General features: G+C 35.1%; 1 protein-coding gene across 1 annotated transcript in view; it reads left to right on the top strand.

Moving 5' to 3' along the window:
• Positions 1-25749, top strand: part of LOC147065763 (uncharacterized) — a 68494-nt gene that overhangs the window by 16513 nt on the left and 26232 nt on the right. Inside the window, exons 12-13 of the mRNA XM_085957273.1 lie at positions 9217-9451; positions 9826-10020. Coding sequence (XP_085813399.1) covers positions 9217-9451; positions 9826-10020 — 430 coding nt within the window. The remainder of the gene's footprint in view (positions 1-9216; positions 9452-9825; positions 10021-25749) is intronic.

Here is a 25749-nt window from a genome sequence, read left to right as displayed (position 1 = left end):
GACACTTTTTACAACGATCGTCAGCTGGATCTAATAATTATTATAACTAATAACAAACACATGATAAACAATGATGGCTACACTGCAATTGACATTTAATGTCAATGGCAGTGCTGCCAGATTAAAAATATGTAGGTGTAAAAAAATTTTCAACTAATATTTGTAAGTGCAGTGTTGTGACAACCCTACCATACCTGAAAATTTTCAGACATTTTCACGAAATTGTGTATGAAAAACTTTTTCGCCGAACTTCAATTGAGGTCTCATATATGAGGCGTCTATTTCCAATACCCGCCAAATCCACACGCAAGAAATATTGGCAAATGGACATTTTCTATATAAGGAAATTACATGCTTAAATTTAACAAATAAAAATGCACGTATGTTAAAAAGTATGAATCTTTAGAATTAAGGCCATGCATTAGTTGAGGCACGGTCTAAAAAGATCGTTGCTAGGCGATGCGCGGATTGCGGGTGGCGGGTGAAAATGACGCCTGTCAAACGAAATATTATTTGTCATATAAATCCAACATACGTCCATTTTATGTTCTGTTTATTGTTCTATTAGTAACAATAATAATATATTCATTGACATGTTTTCTTTTTAAAGTAAATGGGTAACGTTTTTAGTCATCTTTACACGATTTTAGAATTAATTGACCCGTCGCCATCACGCAGCAAAGTGACGTGTTCCTGGGTCAACATTCTCTCACTGAATGGCAGCGAGTCCAAAATTTCGTCGCGCGTACAGTTGAAAATTATTTGGCGTTTCACTGATGCATCACCTTAAACAATAAATTGCCGAAATATTTTCGTTTTACAGTATAAAAAATGCAAACGCCGTTTGGAGGTAGCGGAGTTTGATTGTTATCACAGGATTTGGCGGAGTTCGTAAGCTATCACTATTGGATTTGGCGTCGTTTGATGGTAATAAATTAACATTTGTTTCAACATGATACAGGGTTACCAGCAATAATTATGCGAATGTAAGTTTTAGTTTTAAATATTTTTATTGAATAAAATTGATTCCATAATAAAAATAATGACATAAAATAATAAAAACTATAGAGTAGAGCTATAGCTACAAGGGTTCTCAACTGGAAAACAAGGAAATTGTTACCGCCTTTTTGAAAATGTATCCAAAATAACAGTTATTTCGGAAAAAACAGGTTTTCACAAAAATAAAAAAAGAATATTATACTAATTAGATTCCTTATCATTTTTCATTGCGCACACGAATGTGTCCGCTGCCGCACTTGCGCGCGCGATCAATCGCGAGAAATCTCTGCTATAGACAATACTAGCATGCAGGTAGACTATTTGTAGGTATATAATATTAATTTATAGGTGCATATTATTTTAAAATCGTTCATTATTTAAAAAAAAATGCAATATTAAGTAGGTACTTAGTAGGTAATTTTCAAACAGATAGTTAGGTACATTAATTATATGCCATTCTACTTTAAACTTTAAGCTACTTGATGTTTACATATTTACAGGTTTATTGCTTAAAACTTTTTATCTGCATAGGTTCCACAAATAGATATTTGTCTAAAGTAAAAATTTGCGTAGGTATATTCTTTCATTACGTAATTAATTCGATATGCCGTCACCAATAATAAAAAATACCTAGGTACCTGCATATTACGTCGTTTAAATTTTAAATAAAAAAGAATTTGAAATAAAGATACCTACCATTAAAAATACTGTTTGACTGTGTTACACATTAAAATGATCAACACAACATAATAAAAATGTCTAGGAAAGGAGGCAGTCGCAGTAACAATGGGTTTCTTTATCACCAACCAATTATTGACAATCAATATTGGTGTCAACTTGAGTCTACAGAAGCAGCAGAATATTCGTGCCGTAAATGTGTATTATTTCTTACTTTTAAAGCTTACAAAAAAACGTAATACAATCACATAAAATAAAAAAACCACAGCATTTTAACAATATAACATAAGTAAAAATATCACACAAAATAATTGTCGCGTGTGCTAAAATTAGGACCTCTTAAAATGTTTATGTTCACCAACATCGTTTCTTAAATATTTTATAAATTAAACAAACTTTATGTAAGAAACAAAACCATTTAACATAGTTACGGGAGAGTATTTTTTCATGTAAACAGTTCGTTTCAATCATACATTCTATTACTCTATTGGAAAAAAAACCTTTGTATTGATTCACATTTTCACGGTGTTCGTTTTAGTCAACGGGACCAACAGTTATTTTGAATCGGCAATAAATTCTTGTAGGAATTTGTTATACCTATTCAAAATTGAAATAATTTTTATGGCAAACGTGCGTCACAAGCATTAGCACCTGAATACGATAGTGTTTGCATGTTATTTTATTATGTCCTTTGTAATTTACAATTTATTTTTGTAAAATTAAAAGCTACTTAAATATAATTTACACGATAAAACCAAAAACACCAGGTACCTACATAATAATTGACCTAAAAATAGACACTGTCTACAAATAAATTATTATGTAGGTTATTATTTGAAGATGAATAGTGTGTAAATAACATTTTTAACTGGCTTGTGGATTTGCTACAAGTAATATTTATATTTAAAAAAAAAAATTAAAATTGACCAATAATTATTAGTAGGTACCTAGGAGTGATGATTGATGGAACTTAAAATTATTAATTTGTTTGTTTATGTCACTTCATCCGACACATTTATGTTGCATTTGCATTGAATTATTCTCGGGGGCCAAATCGTCGGTCCCTATTAAAAAAGTCGGATCTGAAATTTTGTCATTTTTGGATTATTATGTAAAAGTTATTTAAACACTTTAAACATTTATACCACAATCACAGTTTTTTTTGTTTGTTTGAAAAATTTCGAGATACTTAAGTTAAAAATGACGCATCTACCGAGAGTGTCCACATAACAATGTCGGTTCTTACCAACCGACATTGTTGGCTGGGCGTGGTTGAGCAAGATGCGTCGGATCTGACAGTTGCTGCTATGTTCACCGGACAGAAGGATGTTTTTATGAACGTTTAGAAAAGTTTCTATAACCCGTATTTTTATTCATTATGGCAAGCAATAGGTCACACAGGATATTTGATGAAACATCTTTGATTGCTCGTACTGAAAAATAGCATTTTGCAGATCCGACTTTTTTAATAGGGACCGACGAAATGACTGATACAATGTTAACCCATCAATAAACGTTTTTTATTCACTAGTCTTTCGATAATTAAGTACTTATAATTCATTTTACAAAGAGATGTTGCATTCTTGAAAACTGCCATTGGCACACTGTATATAGATTTGTATTTGAATAATCATGATAGTATAAATTAATAATTTAACACAAAACAATATTTCAACACAATTTGAAACACCCAGTCGTTCTCAAAATTAAAGGGCAATATTAAGAACTTCATTTACCTTTCATTGCCTTGTATTTCTTTTTTCTATAAACATCGTTATTGGATATGCTTCCGTCCTTTATTTAGAGAACTTTTTTGCACATTTTTCAATAATTCTGACATTATAACTTGGTAAAAACACGAACGAAATGGACACGATATTCACTGTTTGAGAGCTAGACCGCCATCTTGCTAGAGCGCTCATTGGCTGATGAAGGATTTGGCAGATATGGGAACGATTTGCTGTCTGGAGATGGCGGATATAGGAAATAACTTCAAACTTCAGAGTCGTTTTTCCTAGGGATATAACGTATTTAGGAACAAAATAAATACACAGGCCGCACTGATTCTTATTCATAGACACGAAACAAACAAAACATGATTTTTTCGTGATTGTGGATTTAGAGGGTATTGGAAATAGACGCCTCATATGTAAGTGCATTATATTAAACTTTTCACTATTCTTTTAATTTTTTTATAATACAATTAATTCCTGGGCCCTGGAGAGTATACCTAGTAGTTTCAGCTGGGCTGTTAAAAGGTTAAAAACCTCTTTTCATTTTTTTCCCCATGAAAAACTGCTCAGCTCATCAGACAGTTGAAAAATAGTATTCAGTAAATTTTGACACGCGCACATAGAAAGATTCGCCTAGCCTGAAATAGACCACACTAAAGGTGAGTTGGAAATACTGTCACCAGTTTTTGTACTCAAGTCTCAGATAAAACTACCCATACTCAGTACGCGTGGCCCAATAAACTTGTTCGAACGCATGCGGTGAGATCATCGGTATCGCGACTCGCTAGTTGGTAGACTTTCAATACTATAGATATTAAATGCGCGCGAGCGAGATAGCATAATACACGTGTGTCGAGCCGTGATACACTCAACTCTCATTGGATTCATTGCTTCTCTTTCTCCCCGGTTGTAAAGATGGCATAGTGAAGGACAGAAATGGTGACTAGTTCATTTTGTGTATTAGACTTATGTCTGTTGACGTCAGTCTCAAGTCTCGGAATAGGTACTAGTGCTCGATTTATGATAAGTATCTACGCATTTATCTGGTTTCGTCACGTCGAGTTTCTCGATTTTTTAGTGTTATAATTGGAACTTATAAACTGAATTTAAATTTTATGCGTGATTGTGTAAATGAATAATAATTGAGCCGTTGCCCGGAATAATGTTGTATCCAACAAAACTGTCAATGTTGAGTTATTGATGGAATAATGTTGGGTATGTTATTATGCATCTTTTAAGGTAAGTATTATGGTCGGGAAACAATATTTAAGCTTGTGGCAGCATTTTAAAGTTATTGGTTTATGGAAGAACGTTGTCTATGCAGTTGTCAAAATGGCGTCGCCGTCCGTCAATATTACGGAGCGTGGCTTAATTCATGTAAATAAAGGAAGAAAACGGACATCCAATGTTTTAAACTGGAGAGATAATAAAGCCAAGAAGTTGAAGGATGCAGGAAAAGAATATTTATCCAGAAAAAATATTATTAAACCTGCAATTGAGCCACCGAAACAGGTTTGTGGAATAATGTTGTATACGATTTGACAGTTCTATTGATGTCACGAATAAAATTACTATGTTCGACATATTATTCCTCGTCGAACGTTAATCGATTGTATTCAAATGATTTATCCATATTGTTATTTGATAATAATGCTTGCATTATATTACTCTTTATATTGTTACTTAATATAATACCTTTTCAAATTTTTTAATCGTTTCTTTCTATTTTTCGCAGGGTCGCGTTTGTGCCGAAAAATGTTTGAATCGCGGATGTGTTCTCGATTTTAACATTAAGACAGAAATACAATCAGCATTCAGGTTGCTAAATCATAATGGACAGAGTCATTATCTCGTCTCATGTATCGAGAAATTGAATGTCGGACGCCGTATTCAGAGAGCAGACGAAGATAGTGCTAATTATGATAATCACTCACCGATTGACTTATCTTTCCGTAAAATTTGTACTTTTAAATATACAGTAAAAGTGAACGGTGAGGTATATCCAGTGTGCCAACGTACATTATGTGATATTCTTGGAGTAACGCCTAGACGTATCCAGGTGATACAAATTAAACTTAAGTCAGGATCAGGAGTTGATGATGGACGAGGTCAACATATGAACAGACCGCATGCTAATAAACCTGATTTAAGTGTATTAGTATGCAATCATATTAACAGCTTCCCAAAATATGAAAACCACTATTCGCGAGACCGCGGTGATCCGCTCAGGGAGTATTTAAATCCAGATATTAATATCAGAATAATGCACCGCTTGTTCATAGAAACGCATCCGACTAGTAATGTAAAGTATTGGTTTTACAGAGATATATTTAATACTAAATTCAAGCTGCGTTTTGGTCAACCACGTTCAGATACGTGTCGCACAATCAGAGCTCGAACCTCCCACAATGAACTGGAATCATGGACATCATACAGTCTTCTACCACCTCTTCGTGGAGGACGGGGAAGATTGGCTAACGTACGGAGAAATTTCATGCAGTTAGGGAGCTTGGAACTCACTCCAATGTACTCCAATCCGCTGCCAATCAAGGCTGCTAAGCTCAAAGACCTCAATGATATGTGTGAATTCATGCTAGATGAGCACGCTGCTTTCTATAAGGCACTATTGAGTGAAGTAGAATAAATAAAAAGCATTTTGTGGAATAATGTTGTATGTGAAATTTTCATATACAACATTATTCCATTAATTCACTATATTTTTTTGTAATAAATTCAAATTTAATTGTCTTTCTTCACACTTTATATTTTAAAACTCTTAATAATTGTTTGTTTATTGTATTTCAAATATAAAATGTAAAAAAACATAACTGATTTAGTTTTTTCCATTTTTCTCAAAACAAGAATATTGTTGGATACAACGTTATTCCGGGCAACGGCTCAATTATAAAAACTATTTGTGTAAAAATGACTTCTAAAAAGTCAAATAAGTACGCCAAACGCTCCCAAATACTAGGAAGTATTTTGGAACAAGTTTCGATACCAAGTATTTTTTTATACTGGTAGTAAGTATACTAAACTTCGAGGCGTATGCATATAACAGCAAACTACATTCAAGCTATTTAACGCAAATTTCCATGCATAAACCTAAATAGAGTCCATTGAATAGTGATATCACGTCTGTGACGTAATATGCGTCATGTCGAGACTAATGTTACCAACTTTAAAATTTTGGTTCCCCGATAATTAATTTAAAATATTGATATTGTGAATAGGTGTGAAAATGTGCAAACGGTATATAAATTTAATAATTATAAATGAATAATTATCATGAACTTTAAAATAATTTATCTATTAGTTATAAAATCATATTTATTTATTACTTCTAACAATATAAATATTTATTTAGGAATCGAGTGGCCATACTTTTGTCTCGCAGCTAACTTCATTTCTATTATGAGATGACGTGACTTTGCGAGAATTCCGTCCTACATACAATACGAGAAATGAAAAGGGATCTATATTATTATCATTTATGCCAATCAGCCTATGACAGTCTTACCAGTGTGTTTGAGATTTTCATCTTGTTTATTACAGTTTAGGTGATATTTTGAAACAATGCAGACTGCTTCCGATTGCATAATATATCTTAAATAAAGCAGTAACTAGTAGGCTCATATCGAGTGTTTAAAGTCAGACAACGTTATCTACAAAAAAGTGTTTTTTTTTTTTTTGAGATAACGTTATTTTACATTTACGGCTACATGATAGTCAAACAACGTTATGTCAATCTTTTCTAATTTCTTATTAAATCGTCAGTAAAGTTTCACGCTAATTACATAAGTTACCCTTGTTTTCATAATTTTTTAAAACTAACCCTATAAATTTTAACATCATCATAAGCAAGATAAATGTACAATACACAATAAATTATAAAATATTAACATTAGGTTTTAAATAAACATTTCCTTGTTAAGTTACAAGAATCTAAAATAACGATTTTTGGCTCTCCTGTAAAGTTGCACTTTTGTAGATAGTGTTGTTTGACACTAAGCCCTCGATATGTACCTATTTTATCGTAATGTTACGTAACTCCATCTTATCCATAGGAAATACTGCGTTTTTTATGACGTCTTTAGTGAGTAATCGAAACACGGGAGCATTGTATCTAGCTAGACCAGTGGTTCGTAACAGGTGCACCGCGAAAAAATTATAAAAGCAGAAAAATCCACGAAATAGTGAAAACCGAAAAAGTCCTTCGCTAAATTATGAAAGCCGACGAAAGATCTAATGTGATTTAGATTTTGCCGAATCGATCTGTTTAATTTGTAATAAAAGTTATGTACGCATTTTTTCTTTGTTTTCCGACCATTTGATTTAGGTGCACCGCAATTTTTTCTTATGATCAAAAGTGCACCGTGACTTCGAAAAGGTTAAGAACCACTGAGCTATACTATGGATTAAAATTCATGATGTGTTTTTTAAACGGCACAATTACTTTTTAAAGTTTGCAAATGCTCTATCTACAATCTACAAAATCTACAGAATCTATATAATTAATGGGCTCTCAATTATAATTATATGTATTACATATATTATAGTAATGACAATTCTAACCAACAAAAAAACTTGTAATGAATTCATTTTTGCCGACTCTTTACGTATGTATATAATTATGGTCCTGTCGTGTATCAAATTGACAGGAGGTGGACGGCCGCCATGTTTCATTTTCGTACGCATTCCTGTACGCATCTTGTGACGTATACATTTTTTATAGTTTTCTTATTCGTCCGATAAACCACTCCCCATACCCCATCCACCCATTATTTTCGAATGCGATTTTACGCCAGATGGCGTGTGAAACGTATGATTGCGTTCATTGAGTTTTTGTACATATGTAAGCATCTCGCCGAAACACCTAATGCCCTTCTACCACAAGTTTAGCGAACCGATTGCTAAATTTGGCAAAATCCTATAATTGGTGCTCCATTTTATTCAATCATGACAGTTTTATTTATACTAAATACTAAACTTTGCTTTTGTAGATGAAGCTAATCTACAATTCCGCAAATTTCGTAAAAGCGGCGACGTTTTCGAATTCAAGAGTCTCATTAGTAAATATACATCAGACGCAGATTCATATTCATGAAAATCTAATAAATATAATATTATATTTTTAACAATTCAATTCACATGATTGTGCTGGAATCGATTTATGCATAATAATTATATGGTAGGTAGGTATACTATCACGATAACCATTTACTTTTATTTGTTTACCTTCCACGTTAAGAGATTTCCTATAAATAAATATTGTAATGATTATATTTATTCAATAACGTTTATTCGGCATTCAGATTATCCGGCCATACTGTAATATTAAATCGAAAAATAAAAGAAATATCAAAGTATGTAATAGCGAGTTCAACATATAGGGACTACTAGGGATATCTAGCGGCCAAAATGCGAAAATTTATCGTTTATTTGACAGTTAAGCGCCCATAGACATCAAAAAGTGACCATAGAGAAAAATATTTTCTGTTTTTATATAAGGAATACTTGTTTCAAATAGACTTGCATGTACAAACACCGTTATTTGAATGGAGCATTATGGAACATGAAGCGATTTCTGTATACAGTTTCGCATGCAGTTCCATGAACGCTCGGCTCGTTAGTAAATGGTTGTAAACGGAAACAGCGTAAGGGTAATAAACGATTCGGTTTGGCCTATTTCGATGGACGGGGTATGCGTTGAGTGCGGTTCGAGACTATGAATACAGCTGATAGTCTTCAAAATAGACCAGTTTTGCCACCTCTAAATCACACTGATCGGACGGTATATCGGCAGGAAAGGGCGCGTTCCGAGTGTGGTGCTATGCACGGTGGAGCCTTTAGAGGGTCTGGCGGTGGTGGGACGGGGCTGTCTGCTGCAGGCGGTGGCAAGTCGTGCGCGTGCGCCCGCCCGCGGAGAGCCGGCCGCACGAGACATCTCCGACCAGCTGCCTTTCCTGGAGTATGAACTACACCGCCTGCTACTGGCCAAGCTACGTGTCAGAGGGATGAATGCCATCTTTGGACTGAAGGTTGTGTTTCATGTATTTTCATCATACCTATATCTGAATATTTAATACCATGTGCTCGGAATTTTATTTCTCTTCAATTATTAATTGCAATCTCAAAGTATCGAACATGAATAACTCCACACTACTGCTGAGTGGAACATTTAAGACTTGGAGCCATCACGACTCCGTTTGCCTCCGCTGCAAAGCGCTGCAAGCTGCCTGCCCTCTTGTGCAAAGTATGGAATGGAGCTACTCGCGTTGCCATACAGCCTGTGCGGTAGCAGGAGTGAAGACGACATTGCGTCCGATTTCTATACGACCCATGCTCGAAAACCTGATTTTATAAAATTGACAAATGCTATATTGAGAGTCCCTCGACGGGTTTGTGTTTGCAGACGACAATAGCGGTGGGCGCAGGTGTGGTAGCGGCTGTGGGCGTGGGCACGGGCGTACTACTGGCGGCGTTGGGCGCAGGCATAGGGGGACCGCGCTTACGCGCTGCACCAGGCGACCCACGCAACCTGCGTCGCCTGCAGCAAACCTTGGATGACGCTCTGCATGACAACCGGAATGTCTACCAACTGCACACGGTATGTCCACCGTCTTATAGCCTGTGTGAATGAATTTTTTTTAAATTTCCATCATGAAATAAATAATCCTGCAGTCATATCGCCGCAAAGTGAGTCTTAGCACGTCAATGGGATCGTGCTGCCGAAGGTGACCGGGAAGCCCCATTTGTAAATTATAACATTACATTGTGTTCATTCCCATTATTTGGACCTCCACAAGGCTTAGGTTGTAAATGTTAAATAACCTTTTCGACATATTATAACAGGTAACAAGCGGGACACATAATATTGGCGTAAAAAACTAAACTGTAATGATTGAAAAAAAGGGATTCGAGATGTATTTTCTATAATAAAGAATTATATGTCTATTTAGTATATATGAGGCGCTGAGTCGCTAAACTGGCTCCTATCGATTTTTCAATAAAATGAGTTTTAAATGTACATAATATGTGCTCTATTGATAGATCTATCAACTTTTCCAGTTGAGAGTTTCAAATTTCTTCCAATTTCGTTAAAAAAGTCAAAATGAATATTGAAGTGAGTCGCCAAGCGCGCTCTTTGAAAAAATAATGATCATAATCGACATAAAAATAACGGTCATAATCGACCAATCAGACGCCGCCATTCAAATACTGATTTTAAACGTACTTTAAATTCATTATACAATCGTGTCAAACTGGTCACGTGTGTGCAGTGAGAAAGTCGTGATTTTGTTTCATCTTTTTGATTGTTTTTATTAATTAATAATGGATGTTTCATTAGTGTAAGGGAATCTCAACCAGGAGAATCAAGGAAGCGTTTGAGAAATCCAGCTAGCTAGAAATGTAATGTGTTACGCGAAGAATAGTATTTGAAAATGGGCATTCCAAACCGTCGCTGCGCTTCCAAAATTCGCTATGTAAAAAAACACAACTTTTCAGGAGAAGGAAAAAACTGATTTACTCAGCTATGCCTCACATTTTTTACAAAGCAAATAAACTGAAGATTAGATCCTTACGTCGGATTCAGTATAAATGATATTTTATAATACAATATTGAACACTTTAGTCATAATATTTTTTTTTTGTGGGTAAAAGGCACATAGCTGGTTTTATGTGGGTCTTTAAATCCGCTTTGTGGTAGAGGCAGCACATAGCGGATTTTAATTGAAATGTATTTTAGACAGCGGATTTTGCACCGGGTTAGAAATGATAATTACATAATTAAACGATATTAACTTTATCCGTAAAACATCTTTAACCAAGCCAATAATATATTTCGAACAAATATTTATCTTAATTATCTTATTAAATAAGTAATTATCGAGTGAAGGAGAAATAAACATATGCGGAGTAGGATGGATAAATAATTAAACAAATTTATTTTACGTGACATTTTATTTATCGAAACAAGAAAAAAAATAGTAACTAGTACTACAAACCAAATATTATTCTTAAGGGGGGACATGCTCGTCGAAGGTCAAAATTGAGTTTTTATTGTATTTTAAAACCATGATCCTGGACACTCCTTAAACATTGTAGATAATCTATTTATATAATTTTGAAGCCTTATTATCCTTTATAGTTATTTTAAACATTTGATGACTGCATAAAGTATTTTTGTTATATAAAATAGTATTCTTATAAACCTCTCGCTCTAATGTTTTAGAATATAGTCATATTTCGGTACATAACTGTGCAGTGGTGTTAAGATTTTTTACATTTATTAATTTTTAAACGCATTTATAAAACCATTAGAATAATTTATTATGAGATAATTTTTGTAAAATATTCACGATAAAAAATTATATTGATAATCTCTGTGATCCCAAATTTGACAAGAATTAGGCATTTTATTATTCAAAAAATCGGCAAGATTAACACATTTGAAGATAATTCTAAAGATATTTATTATAAGCTATGTCCTTGACCATTCAAGTTTGATAAACATCTTATGAATAATGATTGCTTTATAATAATTATTGACCTAAGAATAAGGTAGTGTTTTTTTGAAATACGCCATTTCTTTTGTCATTCCCTAGTAGTTAAGCTACAACATACGGCCGTAGCCATAAATTGACAAACTATAATTGAAGTAGGAAGTAAAATGATATTGACGCGCGTGTTTGAACATGTACCGTTTAAAAAAAAATTAAAAAAAATTCGGTTGGGTACATGTTCAAACACGCGCGTTAACATAATTTTACTCCCTACTTTAATTATAGTTTGTCAATTTATGGCTACGGCCATATGTTGTAGCTTAACTACTAGGGAATGACAAAAGAAATGGCGTATTTCAAAAAAACACTACCTTATTCTTAGGTTAGTAATTATTATAAAGCAATCATTATTCATAAAATGTTTATCACACTTGAATGGTCAAAGACATAGCTTATAATAAATATCTTTAGAATTATCTTCAAATGTGTTAATCTTGCCGATTTTTTGAATAATAAAATGCCTAATTCTTGTCAAATTTGGGATCACAGAGATTATCAATATAATTTTTTATCGTGAATATTTTACAAAAATTATCTCGTAATAAATTATGCTAATAGTTTTATAAATGCGTTTAAAAATTAATATATGTAAAAAATCTTAACACCACTGCACAGTTATGTACCAAAATATGACTTTATTCTAAAACATTAGAGCGAGAGGTTTAAAAGAATACTATTTTATGTAACAAAAATACTTTATGCAGTCATCAAATGTTTAAAATAACTATAAAGAATAATAAGGCTTCAAAATTATATAAATATATAATCTACAACGTTTAAGGAGTGTCCAGGATCATGGTTTGAAAATACAATAAAAACTCAATTTTGACCTTCGACGAGCATGTCCCCCCTTAAGCAACAGATACCTACTTAATAATACAATAATAATCATCAACATTTTAACAAAACAAATTAATCTCTCAATAATTATGCCTAAAACAGTAATAATGCCTACTAGTAAACTAAACTTTCTTCTTATAACTATTGATATCTTTAAATACGCCATTTCTTTTGTCATTCCCTAGTAGTTAAGCTACAACATACGGCCGTAGCCATAAATTGACAAACTATAATTGAAGTAGGAAGTAAAATGATATTGACGCGCGTGTTTGAACATGTACCGTTTAAAAAAAAATTAAAAAAAATTCGGTTGGGTACATGTTCAAACACGCGCGTTAACATAATTTTACTCCCTACTTTAATTATAGTTTGTCAATTTATGGCTACGGCCATATGTTGTAGCTTAACTACTAGGGAATGACAAAAGAAATGGCGTATTTCAAAAAAACACTACCTTATTCTTAGGTTAGTAATTATTATAAAGCAATCATTATTCATAAAATGTTTATCACACTTGAATGGTCAAAGACATAGCTTATAATAAATATCTTTAGAATTATCTTCAAATGTGTTAATCTTGCCGATTTTTTGAATAATAAAATGCCTAATTCTTGTCAAATTTGGGATCACAGAGATTATCAATATAATTTTTTATCGTGAATATTTTACAAAAATTATCTCGTAATAAATTATGCTAATAGTTTTATAAATGCGTTTAAAAATTAATATATGTAAAAAATCTTAACACCACTGCACAGTTATGTACCAAAATATGACTTTATTCTAAAACATTAGAGCGAGAGGTTTAAAAGAATACTATTTTATGTAACAAAAATACTTTATGCAGTCATCAAATGTTTAAAATAACTATAAAGAATAATAAGGCTTCAAAATTATATAAATATATAATCTACAACGTTTAAGGAGTGTCCAGGATCATGGTTTGAAAATACAATAAAAACTCAATTTTGACCTTCGACGAGCATGTCCCCCCTTAAGCAACAGATACCTACTTAATAATACAATAATAATCATCAACATTTTAACAAAACAAATTAATCTCTCAATAATTATGCCTAAAACAGTAATAATGCCTACTAGTAAACTAAACTTTCTTCTTATAACTATTGATATCTTTTAAAAAAAATAAAAAAAGAATGTCGGTACCTACCTAAGTAATCAACAAAATCAGTATTTGAGATTATCGTAAACGAAGTGATAATCTTGATGCATATCGATGGTTTAGTGCACAGATATTGTATGTCCAGTTTAGTGTGTTTTGAGAAAATCAAAGTTTAATATTTGAGATGAGAGATATATAACTTTAACGATTGTAATTTCTCAAACTTATTTATAATATGCCTGCGAAAGTTATGTACTTACCTATTAATTTATGAATAATATACATACTATAATAGCACAATATGTATTCATAAGTAAGTTTGCAAAAGCACATAAAGAAGTTACATTAGGATATTATAATAAACAGTTGTATTACTTACCGGCAAATAATTATGTAGTGCAGCGTTTCCCAACCTTTTTTGGCTGGCGTACCACTTGGTAGTACATCACGCTTAATTGTACCACTTCGTAAAAATGATTGTATTTCGAGAAATTTGTTATTCTATTTGCATTATAAATTTTATTGGGTGAATATATTTCCTAGAACTCAATTTATTTAAGTTTTTTATTGTTATTTTTTAGTATTTTTTCTAATAAAAATGCGACATTTGAACTTTACATATCACAATTTTTTTTAATAAAAGGTGCCGAAACTCGTTTCTTGTCGAAATTCAAAACCAGGACATTTAAAGAAGTTTTTTTTAACTAATTTTTATTAAAAAAAAATTACATAGAATTAAATTAAATTATTTGTATATAAAAAATGAAATGCGCCGGAGGCAATTTTTTTCCAAAAATTACCGATATTAATAGAAAATATATGTACTTATATAAAATTAATTAAACACGGTAAATGTAAAAATTCTTCTGATGAAAACGAGACAATTCACACTTTCATTTTTACAAATTTACAGCAACGCCGCAGGCGAAATTTTTGTTTTAAATATAATAATATTAATGAAATTGTAGTTAAAAATATTTTTATTACCGAAATTTTCTATTTATTATCGAAAATAATAGTTATGAAAGTGTTGCTTAAGATTATAATACATTGTTATCAAGTTATAAGTTTAATTTTTAAACAAATTTTACGAAAATATAAGAAAAATAAATACCGTACGTACTGGTATTTAACCACTGATCCATGTCTTATTAAAAAAGAAAAAAGTTAATTAACACACGGGATCAATGAAGTTTAATAAACAAAGATGATACAATCACAAACAACAACGCACCTGTCACTCGTAAGCCGCGCGCTCAAGTGAATGTAGTACAGCGCCATCATAACAGTGATGGCGACATCTCAAGTTACTGATAGCTAACGCGCTAAATTAAAAAGTGCACTCCAAAAATACGATATTGATTGTTGGATTTTCGATCATCGACTGTACATATTAACAACTGTACTGTATATTATTAATTAAAATTATGAATTATAGAAAAAATACAATAATTTAAATGTTATTTTTATGACTGATTTTTTTTAACTTTTTATGTCCGCCATTACTGATTATTTTTCGCGTACCACCAACTATCCACTCGCGTACCACCGGTGGTACGCTATCACCGGCCTTCCGCGTGTGAAGCAGAGATAGCAGGCCGTGATAACGTCAAGGTCAAAGCGGGGGTGGGAGACAGAAACGCACGGGGTATTTGGTCAAGGCTGGTTTATTGTAAGTCGTTACATGTTATTGTCATGGCGGTCGGTCGGTCGGTAATTGGCGGGCTGCAAGCGTGGCTTCTTTGCGTCCTAGCTGCTGATGCTTGGCATCCGAGGCGATGCTCGCTGTCCGATGGGAGATAGGATCGGGGCTTGTGGCTTGGCGTGCTGCCGATGTGGTCCTTTATTTCCTGGAGATGCTTGAGAAGTCTGCCGACGCGGTCCTTTTGGCGGGATATGTATCTTTGCTTCGCGTCCGAGGCGAGCAGAGACGATGCTCGCTGTCCGGCGGCCAATCGAAGAAGAAGCTTTTCGCACGTGTTCAACCGTCAGATTCGGCGTCATCCCGCTCTCGGTTGCGAACCTCCCTGTTTTACCGACAAATTGACCGGTGGCGGCGCTATCGGTAGGCCGCGTCTGTTTTGGCGGGATTCTGACGAATTTGGATTTTTGATTTCGAGGCGGGCTCCGCTCGGCCGAGAACCGCGATGAGTGGACGTAGGCTGTGGTGTTCTGGGAAAGTTGATGGTTCGGTCCGCCCTTTGAGGTAATCTCCTGTGGGAGACTTTCATCTGGTATCAAACGACCTCTCCGGGAAACGACCGATCCGTCGTCTTTTCCATCAGCCTACCGTCGCTTGTCCTTGGGGGCCAGTTCACCTCTGTGCGGCTTCGACGCGTTCGATGGTCTTGGCGTGCTTGAGGTTCCTTCTTGTCATAACTGCTGAGGTTTCCACTTCCACATGGTGGTTCCCTCGGATCGGCCAGCTCGTCGCATCCTTGGGCCGTCGAAGAGTGAGGTGGGACCTGTTGCGCCTGCTAGTCACCGCCGTTGTGTGACTAGAGACCAGGGCACCAATCTCAGCTTCCTCATGAGGTTTTCACGGATGCACCAGGCGTCGTGCCGGGACACTCCGTGATAGCGCCGGCTCCAAGAATGGACATCTGGTGATGGGGTTTGGCGTTGGAAGTGGGACCTTGAGTTCTGAGTGTCATCTTCTCGCACGTCCAAGGAGTCGAAGCAGTTTGGCCATAGGTGTCGTGGTTTGCTTCGTGTTGATAGGTCAGGCGAGTGTGATGTATCCTTCCGTGGGCCAGGGTCGACGGATGATGCAGCTGGTCGGAGGAGCATCGCTGTGATGTTTGAGGTGTGATGTCGAGACGCCGGTGGTTGCGGCATCGGATGTATCCTTCCGGAGGCCAGGGTCGACGGTTGATGCAGCTGGTCGGAGGAACATTGCTGTGCTGTTGATGTGTGAGGTGTGATGTTGAGACGCCGGTGGTCGCGGCATCGGATGTATCCTTCCGGAGGCCAGGGTCGACGGTTGATGCAGCTGGTCGGAGGAACATTGCTGTGCTGTTGATGTGTGAGGTGTGATGTTGAGACGCAGGTGGTCGCGGCATCGGATGTATCTTTCCGGAGGTCAGGGTCGACGGTTGATGCAGCTGGTCGGAGGAACGTTGCTGTGCTGTTGATGTTTGAGGTGTGATGTTGAGACGCAGGTGGTCGCGGCATCGGATGTATCCTTCCGGAGGCCAGGGTCGACGGTTGATGCAGCTGGTCGGAGGAACATCGCTGTGCTGTTGGTGTGTGAGGTGTGATGTCGAGACGCCGGTGGTCGCGGCATCGGATGTATCCTTCCGGAGGCCAGGGTCGACGGTTGATGCAGCTGGTCGGAGGAACATTGCTGTGCTGTTGATGTGTGAGGTGTGATGTTGAGACGCAGGTGGTCGCGGCATCGGATGTATCCTTCCGGAGGTCAGGGTCGACGGTTGATGCAGCTGGTCGGAGGAACGTTGCTGTGCTGTTGATGTTTGAGGTGTGATATCGAGACGCCGGTGGTCGCGGCATCGGATGTATCCTATCGGAGGCCAGGGTCGACGGTTGATGCAGCTGGTCGAAGGAACATTGCTGTGCTGTTGATGTGTGAGGTGTGATGTCGAGACGCCGGTGGTTGCGGCATCGGATGTATCCTTCCGGAGGCCAGGGTCGACGGTTGATGCAGCTGGTCGGAGGAACATCGCTGTGCTGTTGGTGTGTGAGGTGTGATGTCGAGACGCCGGTGGTCGCGGCATCGGATGTATCCTTCCGGAGGCCAGGGTCGACGGTTGATGCAGCTGGTCGGAGGAACATTGCTGTGCTGTTGATCGATGGCGGCGTCACGTCTTGGGATGGAGCCGATGTCGATGATGCTGTTGTCGGGCGCCACTGGGGTGCTGATGTCCAGTGTTCGGGACCATGCGGCTTTTGCGCGGCCCCCAGCATTGTCTTGCTATGCTGGCTGTCAGGCGTCACTGGGGTGCTGATGTCCAGGGTTCGAGACCACGCGGCTTTTGCGCGGCCCCCAGCATTGTCTGGCTATGCTTTCTACATCGAATGAACTCGCGGGAGTACGTTCCGCGCGATCTCGTGCGTCATTTCCGCTGCGAGAAACGCATCGCCGCGTGTCTCGATGTCGCGATTGCACGCGCGAAACAAGGTCAATTTGACATTGTAAATACCGGCCGTGTGTTTCCCCCCCGGTAGAGTGAGTACTCGCAAATGTCACTGTTTGAGGAAGTTCACAGTTGTACTCACTCTGCTGGCGTATCTCAGGGTCGATGCTGGCTCCGGTGGACACAATTCTGCTCACAAGCCCCACGTTGACGGGCGATCAATTTATCACCGGCCTTCCGCGTGTGAAGCAGAGATAGCAGGCCGTGATAACGTCAAGGTCAAAGCGGGGGTGGGAGACAGAAACGCACGGGGTATTTGGTCAAGGCTGGTTTATTGTAAGTCGTTACATGTTATTGTCATGGCGGTCGGTCGGTAATTGGCGGGCTGCAAGCGTGGCTTCTTTGCGTCCTAGCTGCTGATGCTTGGCATCCGAGGCGATGCTCGCTGTCCGATGGGAGATAGGATCGGGGCTTGTGGCTTGGCGTGCTGCCGATGTGGTCCTTTATTTCCTGGAGATGCTTGAGAAGTCTGCCGACGCGGTCCTTTTGGCGGGATATGTATCTTTGCTTCGCGTCCGAGGCGAGCAGAGACGATGCTCGCTGTCCGGCGGCCAATCGAAGAAGAAGCTTTTCGCACGTGTTCAACCGTCAGATTCGGCGTCATCCCGCTCTCGGTCGCGAACCTCCCTGTTTTACCGACAAATTGACCGGTGGCGGCGCTATCGGTAGGCCGCGTCTGTTTTGGCGGGATTCTGACGAATTTGGATTTTTGATTTCGAGGCGGGCTCCGCTCGGCCGAGAACCGCGATGAGTGGACGTAGGCTGTGGTGTTCTGGGAAAGTTGATGGTTCGGTCCGCCCTTTGAGGTAATCTCCTGTGGGAGACTTTCATCTGGTATCAACGCGTACCACAGGTTGGAAACCGCTGATGTAGTGTAATGTAATTTCACACTGTTTTTAGAGCTTAAATATTATTTTTGACCAGTAAAATGCACGTTCTGAAGCAGGACTCAGTGCATACTCCGGTATGTGTCACTAACAGGCGCAATAGTAAGTTTTTTCCTTAAATTCGAAATGCGATATGTAAACGGACTTTTACATAAAGTATTTTGCAAGCCATTTTTTTAATGAAAATACATAGCTTGTTTTGAATTTTTCTAAACCAGCTTTGATATTAGAAAACGGGTTTTACAGGCCCATCCGCCGTGTCTTATTCTATCACATAGCGTAAAATATTGATTTTCGCAAAAAAACGTTTGGCGGATATGTCTCATATTAATTTTTAGTTTCGTATGCGTGTTTTTAAGTATGCCGTAAATATTGAATATTTAGCGTGATGTAATTAAAATTTTTAAGTACAAGTTTTTAACTTAATTTAGTTTGTGTCAAAAAATACTATTATCGGGACCCTTAATTGAACATTATTATTGAATCACTTGACGACTTTCTAAGCAAATCCATATATATATATATATATATATATATATATATATATATATGATAAATTAATTAACATAACCACCTTAAAGTTCTTTATATATATTTATATATCTATATTAAATGCTGATAGCCAGCCCGTATATAGGTTTAATTGGGCGCTAAGCTACCCTAATATGTATTGGTTTATGGCATAAACCAACTCAGATAATTTCAGTAAGCCGTGGGAAATGACTTACATGTTGATATAATTACTCATAGGATTGCGTTTGGTTTAAAAACATTCTTTTTGGAATGTATTTATTTAGTAAAAAGTAGACAAATGTTTCGACTTACAACATCATTAAATTGGTTTTTTGGCTTTGCTCTAGTAAACACCGATTAAAATTATTTTTTGTTAGAAAAATTTAGTATATGGCGATTATTTTTTATTCAAAATCAAATTTTCAGGAACCCCTGTATTTTGAGTTAACAAGGTTATACTGTACTAATTTATTTAATCAACTTATTTCCAATCATCCCCACAAATCACTTACCCACTTATTTTGTATACTTCTGTAATTTCTTGCTTGCAAACAATGATTCATTATTCCGAAAAAAATGCTTTTTTATGTATGTATACCACTTTAAAAGCTAAATACATAGATATTAGATGCAATGTAAAAAAAGATCTACCAGCTAGTAGGTAAGTATGGCTATAAAATATTTGTTTGGCAAAATAAATTGTAAAATATCTATATTAATTTAAATAAATACGGGCCGCTACTGAGCTGTCATTTCCGGCCAACCATATTCCCGCAAGTGCCAAATTCGACTAAAATGTGAGTTGCAAATTTTGCTCCTTGCGACAGCGAGTGACTCAAGTCCGCTCTCCGGACAAATAAAATGCATTTATTTGGAATATTGCCGCATATAAATTGAATTTGAGGTTTTATTTTTCTTTTAATATTTACCTGGAAGATACAAAGCAACTTAAATGGTACACTTAAAGCTAACACACTGTCCATAACAGTTTTTCGTGATTTATTCAAAACTTAAAAAACCCTTAGGAGCTACTTTAGCGACTCAGCGCCTCATATAGAATAGGTAAACTGTAAATAATGTAACTTTATTGGCAATCTTTATATAAACGAAAAAGGAATCCTTTGCTGCTTTATAACGTTCAAACTTCCGGTGAATCTAAGAGTGTGGGACTTTGCACGTTTATTATTTATTATAGAATTATATGATATTATTTTTATTTTTATATTTATATAATGCATTAAATATAATATGCATAAATTCAGGTTGAGAACATTTAGAGTCCAATTAGTAAATTGATAACAGATGGATATTTAGAGCTTCCAAACCAAGTAATGATGCGTTTTTTAAATAACCGAAAACTGCATAATTTTAGTCGACTAACAGGCCAAAATTTTAGTAGGTATTTGAATGAAAGAGACAGTTAAGTAAATATAATAGAATAGATTGGCAACAAATGAATTAGGTGAGTACCTAGCAGTGGCGAAGGGTGACTTTTGGAAAGAGGTAGGCTGTGGAGATATGATAAAAAGAGCACACTTGTCAGGTATACTTACGAGAATAGTACGATATTTACTACTAATGAATAGGCACACACTAATAAATGATAACGACACACTAATTCAATGAAACTTCAAAAACTCATTGACGACATAAAAATGAGCGATGTGTTTAAATTACGTATTTTTCAAACCCATCAAAAATCATTAGATAAAATTTATTTTTATTTTTAAAAACAATCTATACTTACTTATTTATTAATATTCGATTAAACGCCGTTGAAATTATTTTTTTAATTATCTAATTATTAATGATTTTGGACAAAGTGCGCAGTCGTGACAACAATATTATGCGCGAATGTTTTAGGCTCTGCGAAAGGAGCTTGCCTCATTTCTTCGTACAAATCAGCAGACTTGCTGAGGTTACGAGACGTAAAGTCCATACAAAAAAAATTCAGAATTATTCCAAACATAATCGGAAATTTATTTACGTCGAGAAGTCGCGGCATTTATTATTTAATTTACGGCGCGGCGCGCTGTGGTTTTTTTAATACCTTTGCAGTTGTTTTGTAAACTTTGTAATACTGTAATACATTCCTACATATACGACATCTCTCGTTGGCAAAATAAATTATTTTTATATAACATAAAATAATGAAGTGATTAAGTATATAAATATGTCAATATGCAATTAAAAAATATTTTTCTTAAGAAGGTAGGCTTTAAATAATCGCCTAGTATGGAGTCTTCGCCACTGGTACCTAGCCAAATTACTGAACACTCTAAATAATACCTTATTTCGAGGGCTTAGTGTCGAACAACACTATCTACAAAAGTGCAACTTTACAGGAGAGCCAAAAATCGTTATTTTAGATTCTTGTAACTCAACAAGGAAAATGTTTATTTAAAACCTAATGTTAATATTTTATAATTTATTGTGTATTGTACATTTATCTTGCTTATGATGATGTTAAAATTTTTAGGGATAGTTTTTAAAAAATATCAAACAAGGGTAACTTATGTAGTTAGCGTTAAACTTTACTGACGATTTAATAAGAAATTAGAAAAGATTGACATAACGTTGTTTGACTATCATGTAGCCATAAATGTAAAATAACGTTATCTCAAAAAAAAAAAAAAAAAACTTTTTTGTAGATAACGTTGTCTGACTTTAAGCACTCGATTGTGCTCAACTTGTGGTCAATATGCTGGGTCAGTTGTCTCACATCTGTTAAATTTCCTAACGACTGTCTTTTTTGCCGTATGCAGATTGGCCATGCTATTTTTAATGTCGCTAAATCTGGTAATTTTCATCTTCGGCCAAATGGAGGTAATGGCAGTATCTATTACTAAAGAATCATTTAAGGAAGATAATAAGGAGAGGGGATAATGAAATTCGATAGAAGAATAGATAGGTAAGTATTATTGAACTTTTAGAAGTTTTGTTTGTTTTATAATGTACATATTATACCTATGTACCGTGGCGCCTCATCGATATTATATCTGGGGGTGCTGCGGTTGATTAAAAATAAAAATAAATGATTATTTGGATTAAATTTTACTATTAACACTATAATGTCCGCGTATTTTCGCAAAGTACCTACTCCAATATCCGGTATTTTTTGATGAAAATCAACAAATTTCGATTGCGAAGTTAAAAATGATATAACTTTTGAACCTATAGATATATTTCAATGAAATTTTCAGAAAATACTTAAAATATATCAATGCATCAAATTGTGTCATTTATTCAACACTTGTCAACCTCTGGCCCGCGTTCCGTAAAGGTAAAGTATATAATTTGTAAATTTTTGTAAATTATTTATTATATGTTATTAGATTAGTTCAATTTGTTAAATATAATGTAAAGGAAACAGCCTATTGATATAAAGCAATCTCAATATATTATCTGTTAATTTAAAAAAGTAATAAAATATTCAAATATGAAATGTTTTACACCGCTGTAGAATACGTATGAATCCATTTTTATCACTAGCTACTCACATCTCTGATTATCAAATAAAATAACAATGACTTCACACAAACTGTGAAGTTAAAAAACTGTGAAATGCATATTCACTCCCAAATGAACACTTATTACTAATTTATTGATTTTATGGCCGCTGAGGCTTAGCCGATAGTGGTGCAGTGGCGTGCATATTTTCGAGTAAATTCAATTAAATAAAATGCACGCATATACATTCCCACCGCTTATTACAATTTGGTATTTTTGTATCGAGACAAGCCAATAACAGTACAGAGCCGTGCGTAAAAAATCATATGACAAAATCTATGAGCAATAAATTGTAAAACAAACATCTACATTCTACAAAAATATTTGAATCAACACTCAACCTTATGAATAATACCTTTAGATAACTCGTTACCTTAGTATTGGTTTGTGACACAGACCACTTTTATCAAAAAAAACTTTTTTACGTAAAACGATCATCGAGTATTGTTATGTTACATATCCAGTGACGAAAGACCGAAAAATATTGAAATAAACTAGTTTTAAGTATATTTTTGTTCCAAATCCATAAAAAAATACAAAAGATTGCATTGGTTTGTTCCATATCCGGATATAGAACAAACCAATAGTATAAATTCGCTACGCTATATTATAAGTTGTATTGGTTTGTTCCATATCCTTTTCGACCAATGGCATTGCGCATTTTATCTGGAAGAATGTGGACATAGAACACAACAATACGTAATTTAGTCAGTTTATTTAGTCATAGTTACATTTAGTTACGTCATGCATAACGTTTGACTGGCTTTAATTTGTTTGTGATTCGTCTTGTATCATTATAAATAGATGTTTTAAAGTAAATAATGGATTTTTCTCCATCTCCCCGTAGAATTTCTGATAAAATTTGATTTGGAAAATGTTTTTTTCTCTTCCAAAGGCAAACATATATTTTTTTTTATAAGTCTAAACTACAGCTTATTGCAATATAAATAAAACTGTATACGATTGTATTTGGCACGAATTCCTGAATGGCAGATCTGGAAATATTTTGGAAATACTGCCGCAGATCATTCGTGACATTCCAACCATAAATCATATAGGTACTTAATAATTTTGTGGCCGGATAAAAATGTTAGGTACCTCAAAATAAAAATTCCGTTATGTCAACTGCTCTCCTTGATATAGATATTTTCAAATATTAACGTAATTGAAAAAAGTTTTCTGAACCTGGGCATGGAACATTACAAGAGGTAGATACTGCTCATAGCATAATTGAACGTTTCCTAAGAAATTGGGAGGTTTATTCTCCATTTTCATTGATTCGGTAGGTATTAAAGTATATTGAAAATTTCATCGAAAAAAAATGTTTTTTTTTAAGTTTTACAGATGTTAGAAGCTGATTTTTTCGACTACCTCCCAAGCCATTGCAGCCTCTTATGCTTTTACCAATATTCAATTCACAAAATTAAAGCAGTTATAATACGAAAAACAATCTCTTCTGTGAAATGTGAAATGGATTTCAATGATGACTTCATTGAAATAAATTTGATTTGTCATAATATAATTATCCCTCCCAGTAGCTCTAGAAAAAATGGGTTCCTCTTCCTACACAAAATAGTAATTGCAATATTTTACCTCAAATTCTTATTTTAAAAAAATATGTTCCAACAGGAAACAAGAAAATCGTTGACATTAATTAGTCACAAAATAATAAGGATTTCTTCAAAGCATTATGAGCATTGTATGCAATAAAAAATAAATTAATTTTTTATTTCTGGAAACGTTCAACTGCCTTATTTCCCTTTATATTTCTTATTTTTTCGATGATATTGTATTATAATTTACATTATGTCCTTTTTCAATCACTTACCAAGATTAAGTATTTTAATATTCTTATTGTAACAATTTTTCTTATCGCAATTAATGATAAATATAATGACCTATAATGTGTCTATTATTATTGACGAAAACACAGTAACATTGAAATATTACGCGCGTTGTAACATAAAAATAGGAAAAAATATTATCTTGGTTTGTTCCATATCCATAATTTGTTCCATATTCACAAAAACAAAAAACATTTTGCATTTTGTGGATATGGAACATAACAAAAACGTAAAATAAAGCATTACGGTGTATAAGTGCCATGTAAAATCACTATTTGTAAGATATATAGCTGAATATAATAATAACCCAACAGAAAGTTTGTTTCTAAACCAAACGCAATCGTAGTAGTAAGCATGTGTACATGTAGTGCTCGTTTCCCGCTGATTATTGAAGTTATTTGAATTGGTCTGTGTCACAAACCAATAGTAGGCTAGCGAACTGTCTAGGCACGAAATAATTATTGTCACATAATAATATAGTGTACGAGTAGATTTAAAACAAATTAAACACTCTAAAATTGTAATTATTTGAAATCTAATATATAAAAATTAATATTTGTGTGTTTGTTTGTTCGTATTTAATGCGCAGCCATACCGTTCATCCGATTGCGATAAAACTTTGTCAACTTATTGCTTGCACTTGCGCGAAGAGTATAGGCTATACTAATATATAAAAATGAATGTCTGTCTCTCTGTCTATCTGTCTGTCCCGTATGCGTTCCTATACCATTCATCCGATTGCGATGAAATTTTGGTAAGTGGTTGCATGCACATCAATAAAGGTTTCTGAGTTAGAAAAATTATCAGCTTCTTCTTCTTCTTCATTATATTTTCTTTTATTCGTATGGTTCCTATACCATTCATCCGATTGCAATGAAATTTTGGTAAGTGGTTGTATGCA

This window comes from Rhyacophila brunnea, unplaced genomic scaffold (genome assembly GCF_057557595.1).
Source record: "Rhyacophila brunnea isolate RB1 unplaced genomic scaffold, BYU_Rbru_1.0 scaffold_6, whole genome shotgun sequence".
Classification (NCBI taxonomy): domain Eukaryota; kingdom Metazoa; phylum Arthropoda; class Insecta; order Trichoptera; family Rhyacophilidae; genus Rhyacophila; species Rhyacophila brunnea.
Note: the sequence above shows the minus strand (reverse complement) of the source record. Positions and strands in the feature narration are given on the sequence as shown.